The sequence below is a fragment of the Ambystoma mexicanum genome, chromosome 12, assembly GCF_040938575.1.
Source record: "Ambystoma mexicanum isolate Mex_15411 chromosome 12, UKY_AmexF1_1, whole genome shotgun sequence".
Classification (NCBI taxonomy): domain Eukaryota; kingdom Metazoa; phylum Chordata; class Amphibia; order Caudata; family Ambystomatidae; genus Ambystoma; species Ambystoma mexicanum.
Window position 1 is genome coordinate 366,017,296 of NC_090936.1, and position 13,304 is coordinate 366,030,599.

At 46.5% G+C, this 13,304-nt stretch overlaps 1 protein-coding gene across 3 annotated transcripts in view; it reads right to left on the reverse strand.

The window, feature by feature from the left end:
• IRAG2 (inositol 1,4,5-triphosphate receptor associated 2) overlaps positions 1 to 13,304 on the reverse strand; it is a 2,448,326-nt gene that overhangs the window by 1,561,252 nt on the left and 873,770 nt on the right. For all 3 annotated transcript variants that reach the window (XM_069628487.1, XM_069628486.1, XM_069628485.1), the window contains exons 12-14: positions 2,347 to 2,406; positions 2,190 to 2,254; positions 2,005 to 2,107 (exon numbers count right to left, since the gene is read on the reverse strand). In XM_069628487.1, the coding sequence (XP_069484588.1) occupies positions 2,005 to 2,107; positions 2,190 to 2,254; positions 2,347 to 2,406 (228 nt within the window). The remainder of the gene's footprint in view (positions 1 to 2,004; positions 2,108 to 2,189; positions 2,255 to 2,346; positions 2,407 to 13,304) is intronic.

Genomic DNA, 13,304 nt, shown 5'->3' on the forward strand with positions numbered 1-13,304 from the left:
AAAGGCCTACATGGGGGTTGGCTCTCAAGGAAAGGGTGTTTTGGAGTGCAGTTTGGCATGTTGGAATATTAGAGAGCTGGAGACTGGATTCCAGATTGAAGGAGGGCACCATGGAATTGAGGAGGAGGCAGGCTAATAGGCAAGAAGAATAGAGGAACATGGCATCAGAAAAAAGCCATTGAAGGCGTAAAAGTGTAAACAGAGAAGAGGATGGTGGTGAAAAATAAAACTTAAAAAGTTGGGGGAGGTGGTGGGAAAGAGAAAACCCAGAGAGTAGAAAAAGATGAACAGATAACACTGAAGAGGTTGAGCAGGCGGCATGCCGCAAGAGGAAGTCAAGTGAGGCGCTTCATCCCCAGTGCATAAAGAAAGGCTGTGGTAGTGAATAGTTAGGCAGCAGAGATGAACACCCAAGCAGGAGAGGGAGTAGAAAGCAGAGAGGACCCAGAACAGAAGGTGTGTCTAGAAATAGGAGGACAAGATGTTGTCCCAATGATCTAAAAGAAAGTGGGAGTAGAAGGCAGAGACAAACACCAAGAGGGAAGTGAGTAGAGAAACAGGAGGTGAAGAACACCACCAAAATGTGAAAAGGGCTAACAAACTCAGGGGAAACAGGGAGACATCCCTATAAAGAAGAGTAAGAAAGAAAGGAGAAGGGCACCCAGGCAAAGCAGAGAAAAAGTAGAAGCCCCTGCCAGAGAGAAAACAGACTGTGAAAGGCTGAGGTTCTACCCAGGGGAAAGGCAGAGAAAGAAAGGGCAGAGAACAGAAGCGGGACGTGGGCCAGAGAGGACAGCGTGAGACAGCAGTTAATACTCAAAGATGAGCCAATAAGAATGGCCTGGGCACACACCTTTGGAGAAGACTAACAAAAACCTTTGTAGGCACTATTTCTAAAATTGGGGGAAACTTAAAAACCACAGAGAAGTTGACAACCATCCAGGTAAAGAAAATAAATCAACCTAAACTAGAATTAGCCAAGTGATGAGTTCCCATGTTATGCTGAACTGTGAATAAATTGTGAACTACTTACATTGTAGTGAAATCGCCAATTGCATTTCGAACATGGAGACCAAAAAACAAACACGTCTTAGGCCAAAAATACATTAGCCAATACTAGAAGGATGGCATCTAGTCACATGATCTTTAAATCTAAAAACTGCTAGTGAAACATTTCCCATACTTTATTTCTCTGCCCCCTGACCTGCTACGGCCTTTAAAAATACTGTGGTGAAATATCATAGGAAAGAGGGAGGCAGGCTGTGTTGGTTTTAGTGCAGGGTTATAGTCTGTGCAAACTATGCACATTAGCATGGAGTGTGTAAAGTGCAAACCTAGCTGAGGAGCAACTGAGCGCTGTAAAGAAGGGGATGCATAATCTAGTGGCTAGAGGAATTATCTATGAGGTAAAGCAACGTTTTGGCACCACGCCCTTTCTGGTCATCCGGCAGGAACCTCTGCTTGTATCACCAATCTGTCACCCCAAGTGGCTGTCTAGTACTGCCTTCCGCTGCAGAAGTGACCGTCCATTGGACACTGCAATGACTTTTATTGAAGGGTTGCAGTCTTAACACCTTCATATCCTTTAGGTGAGAAGATAATTAGTAAAACTAATATGGTTTAAGAATTCATAGCAGATACAAGAGGTTTACTTATGGACAGTGCGAATCTCAACTGCCTTGACATTTCATAACATTTTTTCCATTAAAAATAAAAGCTTATTCTCCATGCCTGAAACGTACCGATCCTTCAAGCTGTCACTCAAATTACACTTATATACTAGCCAGGCCTTCAAGATATTCAGGTGATCTGTAATTTACTGTCTTGCATTTCGATAGATCTATAAGCTGGTAGAGCATAGTTGCACCTCACTAGTGATATAACCATAATATATAATTTTTTGTCCTAAACGTAATTATGCAGCTGTGGAGAAGTATGCTTGGCACACCGTTGGCAAAATGCAGGTTTAAAAAATATGTTTTAGTAATGTAAACCCAATCTTACCTCTGGAAACTGTTGAGCAAGCACCATCTCAGAGTGCAGCGAAGTTCTCTCATTGGGAATGCTCGGATTAAAAGTTAGTGCAATTGGGGAAACAATGCCATGGCTTGAAGAAAAGAAAAAAACAATTGATTTCCTGTACAATAGTTTGAATAGCAACATTTATATTTGAATAATCAGCAACTCACGAAATCAGCTCCTGCTGCATCTGCTGCATGCTGTTCTCTAGTTTCGCCTTTTCTGCTCTTAGGGTCTACACAGAGAATTCATAAAAGCAAAGGTCAGCAGAAGAGCATTGTTAGACAGCACGTGCAGATCTATATGGTAACTATGATACCACAATACCTCAATCACCGAAGCATACTCTGCCACAGAAGAATTAAGCTCCTCTATATGCAATTCTTTCTGTGAACAAAAAGACAGACTGAATTTGTTTTTCACCTTTTAAAAATGTATAAACAAAAAACAATCACAAACAGTTTATCTCTTGAAGCCCCTCACAAAAAAGGCACCCCACTGACTGCTTAAACAGAGCTAATACATGTCCAGGGAACTACCCCACATCTTTTTTTTAAAAAAATGACAAATATTTTCTTTGGGCGATAAATCAACCTTTCCATATCAGCCAATTTCAGCATTTCATCCATCCAGACAGCCACTTCTGGAGACCATCTGGATTTCCATCCTCCCGGCTTCAGTTTTTTGGCCACTGAGGCTCTTCTAAATAGCCATTTACGTTGAGTAGTGCATAAATCATTCAGCAATTCATCATCGCCAACAATTCATGTATTCAAATCGTAATCCAAGTTCTGCCCTAAAACATTGTTAAAAATGAGTCTACCCCAGAAATTACTCACACACACTCCCTCACACACTCCCAAAGCGTGTGTTCCAAGGTGCCTATTCTATGAACACATCCCCAACAGTCATTCGTATCAGACAGACCTCTATAGTCTAACTTCTCAGGAGTCCAATAAACCATATTCAGGCTCTTAATCTGAGGTGATCTCTCGGTCAAACGCACAGAAAACAGGCATACATTTACATATATTCTCCCATCTTTCCTGGGTCATTTCTCATGTTAATCTCCTGGTCCATTCTTCCATTAGTGATTCATTATCCTTAGATCTAGACACAATCAGTTCTACTTGCTAGCCCGCTACCTTCTGTTTTTCCACTTGCATTTAGGGCTACATAATCAATTCCCTTCTTATACTCCATTTCTCCAATAGCCTTTTTAAGCCTCTGGTAATCACATTGTGTGTAATTTGGAATTTTGCAAATTCCTTCCAAGAGCTTCACAAAAATTGCATTGCAGGTTCACTTTATTTTTCCTTCTAGATGTGGTGGTCAGGATTGTCCTCAGTGCTAGAGGCCCTAATAAACATGCCTCCGCTTTGGTTCATTCATCAGGTTCCTTTTCCATGAACGGTACATAATGTCTGGCCATAAATGGCAGATATGCGTAATAATTTGGAACCCCTAAAGCACCTCTGTCCAGAGGCAATTGCAATTTCCATAATTTCATCCTTGGTGGTTTGTTGAAACCACCAAGAAAAACCACCAAGAAACCACCAAGAAAAATCTGTATAAGAGCATCTAGGTCTTTCCAGAATCTCCTCCATACATCCAACTGTAGCATGCTCAAAACATAAGTTATCCTTGGAGTGGAGATCATTTTGAGTGCATTGACTTTACCACAGAGATGGATTCAGCAACGTCCACATCTCCAAATCCTGCTCAAGTCCTGCACTCAAAACCTTCATAGTCTCCTGTGCCATTCCTTCAAATTCTTTGGTCATCCAAACATGCAAGTATTTAAGTTTCTCTGGGCACCATTTCAATCCAAAAGAAGTTATCACCAGCCATCATAACTCTGTGTAAGCAGCATTGACTTGCCCAGTTGATCTTATTCTCTGAGCATCTATTAAAATCTGATATAAACTCCATAGAAGTTGGAAGCGTATTTCCCAGGTCGCTCAGCACCAGTAACAGGTCATAATTTTTGTCCTACTTCTCCGTAGCCTATTCCTTGTATTTTCTCTTCTTGTCGAATTGCTGCCACCAAAGGTTCAATTGCAATTACTAATAAAAGCGGGGACAAAGATTGGCCACCAGGGGGCGCAGAGATGTACAGGCTCTCTGCGTGAGCTCCGTCTGCGCCGCCCTGAAAGACGGATTGAGCCCCCTCTTTTTGGCACCCCCCGACAAAATTAATCGCAGACGGGGCTGTCGGAACACCCCTCCCCCCAGTGTGGGAAAAATTCCAGTGAAAAACGGACCTCCGCAACCCGTGAAATCTGTGTGGGAAGTGGAGGCCCCTGATTACCAGTGGCGCCCTGTGGGAGATCCTCCTGCGTGCGCACGAGGAAGCTGAGACTACGGGGCCCTGACTCTGAACCCCGCGAAAGTGGCCTTCTGCCCTGGAACTGAAGTTTAACTGCTCCATCGGGACGAAGATGAGTGAGACATCGCACCCCTCAAGGAGTTGAAGGCTCCGAACGAAGCCTTGTCAAGATTTCGCGGACCCGCTCTGAGCCGGGAACCGGCCGCGGCACACGAGCTCCCCGGATGCCCTACAGCAGGTGAAGAGAACGCAGAGGAGACCGCCGCCCCACTTCACCTGCCACTGGCGACCTATGTGGAGCCTAGCGCTCTCCCTCCAACCCGACCGTTTCCACAAGCAGGTACGCCACGGACCGCCTGTGAAATATCAAAGCCTCCACACGTGTGCAACTGATGAAAGCCTAAGTGCCCGCTACTCTCCCGATCCCCGGGCCCAGCGTGAACTACTGTGGGAGGCCTCCTCCCTATCTCTCCACAACGTGCCTCTGGTGAGGGACGAGAATTTTCATGGCCTGCACTCACTTGCCCTTAGGAGGCCAATCTCCCGCTGCCCAGAAAAGCGGGCCACAGTGGACTCTGCCGAGAGGGCGCGTGGGCTGGAGGCAGAAAGCGCTGCTTTCAAACACGGATTGCCCCTGCTCCGGCGCAGCGGGACAAGCGGCCCCCGGCCATACTATTCATCTCAAGGCATTCCTGTGATTTGGTGTCCCTCTCCTTTCTGAAGCACTGAGTTGCGTTATTTTTTAATGAGAGGCTAACACCCTGTGTAGTTTCGCTAACGATATAATGAAAGGCCTGAGTCATCCCCTGAAGCATGCACAGAGCTATACGGGGTTATACAGTGGTCTAATATAGGAGCGTACCCCCTCACAGAGCTCGGAAGGGGCCGCGGAAACGCCGGCAAGAGCTCCACCATTAACTCGACGCCCAAGGAGGCTCAAAACCTCCCTCTCGAGGATTCCAACGAAATTCTGCAGCGTACTCTGCACCTCAAAATACTTGGCAGCGAATCTGCGACACAGGACGTAACCGGGCTTGGTGCCCTGTGCATTGCAAGTCAGATACTGATGCAGGAGATCCATATGAACGCTCAACACAAGTTATCCTTTTTTGCCTACTGCCCTACTTCTCCTGCCCTCACTAAACCTGCGATGGCGAACCCTGCTTCTACCGAAAACGACCTTGCTGCAGCAACAAAGGGGGACATTGCAGCACTCCTGGGGGAAATCAAGAACCTAGGTCCTTGAAGCGGTCAGAGCAGCATTTATGGTAAACCAATGCAATCCACGCAGCGTACAACCGAGAACTGCCATGCAACAACAAATAGCCATTAAGAGATGTCCTCCTGCACGGATAATCAATGGCTACAAACACTAATGCAGGGACTGCGTCCCCCTTGAGAGTGGGCACACTCCACGTCAAGAGAATTTCGCCGGGCCGAGATTGACATCCTCCTTCTGCAGGAAACAAAATACATGAAGGGTGAAGAGCGATGAATCCTGTCAAAGCGGGATGGAACAGAATTTGGGGGCTCGGGTCCATTGAGGAGAGGGGGGGGGGGTTGGGATCCTCATTCGGAAGAGCATAGGCTTTGAACTCACTAAGATGTGGTCTGACGTAGAGGGTCGGACCCTCCTGGTCAGTGGCCGTATAGGTAAAGTGGACGTCACGATTGCGACCCTCTATTCCCCAAATACTGGCCAGACAAGATTCCTTGCCAGAATGATTCCGAAAATATTGTCTGAAGCAGCAGGCTATATTATCTTAGGTGGTGACTTCAACCAATGGGCAGATCCGACCAAAGATCACAAACCCGGCAACCCCAATGTGAAACATCACAACAGAACCGACCAAACCGATCTCGCACGTATGATGGATCTGTATAATATAAGAGATTCATGGAGAGATTATCATCCTGAGGAACTAGGATATACTTTCTATTCAAATCCCCATAACTCATACACCCGAATTGACTATATATACTCATCCAGGGAGCTAATTGAGGTGATGTCACACTCAGAAATCACCCCGATCACTTGGTCAGACCACGACACGGTCCTTACAGATATGCAATGGTCTGATCTGCCACCCAGAGGTAAGAAATGGCGCAGTAACGAAATCCTATGGAAAGATGTAGTCTTTAAAACGCAAATGGAAATCGAAATCTCCCAATTCTTCGAAATAAATAATAATGGGGAGGTGTCTAAACAGACGGTGTGGGAGGCGGGAAAAGCTACTTGGAGGGGGATTCTAATAAGAGAAGGCTTGTCAAAGAAAAGGGAACAAAACATTATTGAACACAGACTACGAACCGAAATCTCACAGCTGGAAACCCACAATAGGAGAGACACAGAGGCCGACCTCGCAAAACTGAATGAGGCTAAAGAGAAGAGACAGGAGTTAAAGCTGCTACAACACGAACAGATAGTACGCAAGTTGAGATATTTAAAACAGAAATTCTATGAGAAAGGGGATAAGGCAGATGCGATTCTCGCCGCGAGGCTTAGAGAACAAAGGGCTGAAAGAAGAGTCCTACGAATAGTAGAGGACCCCCCTCCCGACACGCACACTCACTTTACTATCCCAGAGTGCTTTGCCAACTTTTACGAGACTCTATACTCATCTGAAATTAATTCCGACCTTCCAGAAATAGAATACTATCTGTCCTCCATAAATATGCCCCGTATACCGCCTATAGATGCCGAGATCCTTGAATCCCCTATAACAGAAACGGAGGTCCAGGCCGCCATAAAGAGGCTCACCATAGGTAAATCCCCTGGCGAAGATGGTTACACAGCCGGATTTTACAAAACCTTTACCACCTCACTCACCCCCTTCCTAACGGAACTCTTTAATGAAATAATAGACACTGGGAACCGCCGGACTCTTTCACCAGGGCACTGATCACAGTTATTCCCAAAGAAGGGAGAGATCCCACAAACTGTGGATCGTATCGCCCGATTTCCTTGCTCAACCTAGATGCGAAAATCTATGCGAGGGTTCTGGCCGCAAGGTTGGAAACCCTGATGCCACAACTTATACACCCTGATCAAGTTGGGTTTATACTGGGAAGACAGGGAGCCGATACAATGCGTAAGACCCTGCATCTAATACACGCATCCCAAAATATGACCAGTGACCCGACTCTCTTATCTATCGACGCAGAGAAAGCCTTTGATAGGGTTGAGTGGGGCTTCTTGAAAGCGATCTTGAGTAAGGTGGGAAGGGACCCAAGGTTTAGGAAGGCAATACAAGCAGTATACACAAACCCCAAAGCATCGATATTCGTAAACGGTGAATACTCTAGATGGTTTAGTTTGGAACGTGGAACTCGTCAGGGGTGGCCACTTTCTGCGATCCTTTTTGCGCTTTTCCTAGAGCCCCTAGCAATAACAATGAGGGCCGACCAAATGGTTGAGGGTATCCACCTGGGGACAACGGAGTATAGGGTAGCCTTGTATGCGGATGACATCCTTCATGTCACTAACCCCCTGACTTCGATCCCCCCCGAGCCCTCCACCTATTAGATGAGTATGGCAGACTCTCAGGGTTCAAAGTGAATAAACAGAAGTCCACACTCTTCCCCCTACAGGGTCAGGAAGAAGCTAACACCGCTATATTTTCCACACTGGGTCTCAAAATTGAACATGCACAACTGCAATATCTGGGGATACAAACCACTAGACAGTTGAATGATCTCTACGAAGCAAACTTCCCTCCCCTATTAAGACAATTCCGGGCAGACCTTGCGAGGAGGGAAAAACGTACAATATCTTGGTTAGGTCGACTTAACGCGATCAAGATGGTGTCCCTCCCCCGCTTCCTATATCCCTTTCAAATGCTACCCATTACAATCCCAACCAGTTTTTTTCTTGAAACCAAGAGAGCCCTCCTTCGGTTCCTCTGGCAAGGGAAGAAAGCGTGGATTCCGTACAAAACCCTAACACTCCCCAAGGAGAGGGGTGGGGTCGGGCTGCCTAACTTACAGAAATATTATGAAGCCTCCCAACTAAGAGTTCTGATCCCCCATTTACGTAACCTCACAAATATTCAATGGGTCGCTATGGACAACCATTATTTTTCGCCAGCCACAGTATCTGAGTGGCTATGGTCTCCCAAGAAATGGATAGGCAGAAAACTTAAAGGTCACCCAATACTGACCACGATCTGGGACATTTGGACACAGGGTAAGAAAATGCAAAACATTACTACCTGGCCCGCCCCCTTATGCCACATATGGTCACCCGGAATCAACAATCAGATACCGAACGTAGAACGGTTTCAAGCTTGGTATGAGGCGGGCCTAGATAGAGTCGGACAACTCCAAAAAAAGGATTTCTTTGTATCCCTCCCAGACTTGACAGAGGCCCTCGGAATTGGCCCTCTATCCACTTTTCATTACCTACAAATAAAGGGTGTCTTGACGAGACCAATATGGAAGTCCCACTTAATGCGAGACCTCACGCCCTTTGAAAAGATACTTGACTCAAGGACAGAAATGAAGGGCCTGATATCAGCAATGTACAGAGAACCGTTGGGAGCTTGTGCGGGGACTACAGATTCACCGAGAGAAAGGTGGGGAAAGGACCTAGGCGAACAACTCACTCCAGAGCTATGGGACACCATGTGTCTCGCGGCGACGCAAATCTCCATTTCGAACCAATATAAACTTCACACCATTAAATTGCTCCACAGATGGCAATATGATCCTGTTAGAATTTCGAAAATATTTCAAACGGCCAACCCAGAATGCTGGCGGAGATGTGGAGCCAACGCGGACTACTTGCACATGCGGTGGGGTTGTCCTCAAATCAAAGTCTTTTGGAATGAAGTCCTGGGCTGGATTAAAGAGATTGATGGTATCACGAGAACAGCTGACCCCTACTTTGTACTGTTTGGCCTTGAGAAAAGTGAAGAAGAATGGTCTAGAGTAAGAGACATAGCCCCATACCTTCTCCTGGCAGCGCCTGCTATACTTGTCATGAAATGGAAATCCAACTCTGTACCCACTAAATCCGAATGGATAAACGTCGCCACCAATAAATGTATTATGGAGCACATAACAGCATCACAGCACGGAAGGTCACCACAAACTGAAGCCCTATGGACCGACTACAAAAATAAATCTCTCAAGCGGTCTCTTCCGTGGCTCAACGTATAACCCGCCAGCTGAGGGGTAAGGCACAGCATGAAGGTGTACAATACTTCCACATCGCAACATTCCCACTCCTGAAGAGATCTTTATCACACGCAGTAACTGCGACTCGCACAGAACAAACGCTGCAATGGCTGAACTGAGATCTGCAGGACGGGGGGGAGGGGGGAGGGAGGAGTGGGAGTCATGGATTTAAGCAGAACCTAATCAAAGATACCGAAACTTTACAGGATATTAAGTATGCTGAATTCCTTTGAGCTGTCTTGTAATCTGATGTTATTGAAATGTTTCTTTTCTCACCATGACTAATACTTGTAAACCAATAAAGCCAAATTTACAAAGAAAAAAAAGCGGGGACAAAGGACACCCCTGCCTAGTACACCTTTCCAGTTCAAAGCGTTCCGATCTCATGCCATTGGTTTCAAAGTCTGCTGTCGGGCTGGAGTATATTAGCTAAACCCAATTTATGAAGCATTCCCCCCCCCGCCCCCCCAAGACCCATTTCTGCTAGCACATCATACAAATAATACCAATTCACCCGGTCAAAGGCTTTCTCAGCGTCCAAAGAGAAGACTGCTGTATCGTCACACCTGTCTGTTAGTGATATGGTTTGCAAGAGTCTTCTCATATTATTAGCTGCAGGTCTACCTTTGATAAATCCTGATTGGTTTTCATGCACCAACTTCGGTAGCAATACTTCTAATCTTCTTGCAAAGGTTTTCGCTAACATTTTGTCTGTATTCAATAGGCTTTTTGGGTGATAAGTAGAAGGCAATGTGAGATCCTTATCCTTTTTGATTAAAAAATAGTTGCATGACGAGTTGTTTAGGGTAATATCCCTTCAGATAGAGGAGACATAAACATGTCACGTAAGAGTTGAAGTACGGATTCTGGCATAATCATATAGAATTCAGCTGTTAGCCCATCTGGTCCAGGTGAGGTCCCAGAATTCAAAGCTGCAATAGATTTTTGTAGTTCGTCAACTGTCAATTCGCCCTCTAAGTTGTTCCTCTCTTCCGCTGTTAATTTCGGCAACTCAATGTTTTTTTAAAACTCATTAAGTCTCCAGATGAACAAGTTACTTCTCACCTTGTAACATTCTTTCGATGGGATGTTCCTCTGACGTATTCCTTATCTTTGATAATTGGTCTCCAGCTTGCTGGGCTCAGAAATTTTTTCAGTAGAGGGCGCTGCGCGTCGACGTCCGCCAAGTCGATGTCCCTCGACGGCCACCATATCGGCGTCGACGTCACCATGCCCATAAATAGCCACACGCGGCGTCCGTTGCTCAGTTCTGTTTTGGAGTATAAGAAAAGTCATGCCTGAATTGGTTATTGACCTTGAAGGAGCGTAAGATGCAACCGCAAGGGAAGTATTACTGCGGGGATGGATGGGAGGGGCGATAAGGAATACGTCGGAGGAACATCCCGTCAAAAGAACGTTACAAGTTAAGAAGTAACTTGTTCTTCGAAGGGATTGTGTCCTCCGACGTATTCCTTATCTTTGATAGATTCCCATAGCAGTGGCATGCAATTGGAGGTGGGAGTAAGAATGTCATGTATCCCTTTAGGGATGAACCGAATGTAATACGGCTTTGCCAAATCTGGTCTCTTGACTAGTGGAGGAATCCAGGTTGTAAAACTTTGCGAATGTATATGCGGACGACCATCTGGCAGCCGCACATGTGTCTCTGACTGGTACCCCTCTTTGGAGGGCCGAAGAGGCTGCGATACCCCTGGTTGAATGAGCCCTAAGATTTTGGGGTGGCTCTTTCCCTGCCAGTTTGTAACATTCCAGAATGGCCAAGATAATCCACCTGGAAATGGTTTGTTTTGTTATGGGTAATCCCAACTTGTGACCCGAGTATCCTACAAACAGTTGGTCTGCTTGCCTGATCCTAGCCATTCTGCTGATGTAAAAGCTTAGAGCTCGCCTTGGGTCCAGCCTATGTAGTCTTTCTTCCTCTTTCCCCGGATGGGGAGGAGGGTAGAACGAAGGTAAGGTAATTTTCTGAGTAATATGAAATTCAGAAACCACCTTTGGGAGGAAATTAGGCTTCACCTGTAGGACAACTTTGTCCTTGTGGAAAATTGTATGTGGGGGTTTACAGAAGAGCGCTTGTAGCTCGCTCACCCTCCTAGCAGATGTTAGTGCTACCAATAGGACAGTTTTAAGCGTGAGAAATCTCAGGGAAAAAGAGTGAAGTGGTTCGAATGGAGTGCCCATTAGGAAGTTTAAGACTAAATTTAAGTCCCATAAGGGAACTTGGAATGGTTTTGGAGGATAAACATTAGTCAATCCCTTGAGAAATTGTATCACTAGAGGTAGTTTGAAATACGATGGTTCCTCCGCAGTGCGCTTGAAGATTGAAAGGTTGATATTCCCTTCTATACACCAGCTGCAAAATTTGTTCCAACGGCAGCGGTATAAAGACTGTTGCTGGCCTTCTGGCCGAAAGCAACACCTCCATGACGTCATCAGGGAGGTCCCAATCCGTGTACCTCACCCTTTCAGAAGCCAAGCGTGAAGGTCGAGGGTTCTGATGTCTGGATGGAGAACCTGACCTCCCTTCTGCGAGAGAAGATTCTCTTTGAGTGGAAGACGGATTGGAGGGCAGATGGACATATCTAGAAGGTCTGGGTACCACATTCTCCTGGCCCAGTCGGGGGCAATTAGGATCATGGTTTTCCGGAATCTTCTCAACCTCCTGATCATTTGAGGAATAACGGACTGGTGGAAACGCGTAGAGGAGTGGAAACTCCCAGTCCACTACGAACGTGTCTCCTAGAGCTCCTCTCGGGGGAAACTTCTTGAACAGAACAGATCGCACTTCCTGTTGGAGCTTGTGGCGAACAGATCCACCAGAGGGGTTCCCCAAAGGGCAAAGATCTCTTGAAGGACTTCCTGAGCTAGCTCCCACTCGTGGGAGACTGTGCTCTGCCTGCTCAGAGCATCCGCTGTCAAATTCTTCTCTCCGGCTCGGTGGACTGCCGATAGAGAGATTCCTTCCTGAATTGCCCAAAAAAAGAGCTGCATTGCTCTCTGCACAGTGGCAGTGATCCTACGCCTGCTCTTTTGTTGAGGTAGTGCATGGCCACCGTGTTGTCCGTCATTATAAGGACATTTTTCCTCTGTACTGATGGCAGGAAAGCTTTCAGCGCTAGTCTGATCGCTCTCAGCTCCAATAGGTTGATGTGTAGTCTGGACTCCGATGGAGACCAACGACCGCTGATGGTCAAGTCATTGGCGTGGGCTCCCCACCCTGTGAGCGAGGCGTTTGTGACTACTGTTATCTCCGGCCATGGTTGCCAAAACAGTTCTCCTTTCAAGATGTTCTCTGGATAGGCCCACCATTGAAGGTCGCAGGCTACCTTGTCCAGAATCCGGAGGAGATCTGTCATTCTCCCTGAGAATTGCGACCACCGAGTTCAGTGCCCACTGAAGAGAGCTCATTCTCAGGAGAGCCTCTGGCACAAGGAAGATGCAGGATGCCATGAGGCCTAGCAACCGCAAAAGGTCGAAGGCTGGGAGACGTTGGGCATCTTGAAACTTGTTGACCATCTGCAGAATATCTTGAGCCCTCACCTCTGGTGGCAAGGCTTAAGTGTCCAGGACCGCTCCAATGAACTGGAGTCTCTGTGATGGTATCATCTGTGACTTCTTTAAATTGAGGGAGAAGCCCAGTTTGTGAAGGAAGTGGCAGATATAATCTAGCTGGATCTGAGCTTGTTCCGAAGATGCAGCCCTGATCAGCCAATCGTCCAGGTAGGGGTAGACGTGGATCCCTTCCCTCCTTAGACTC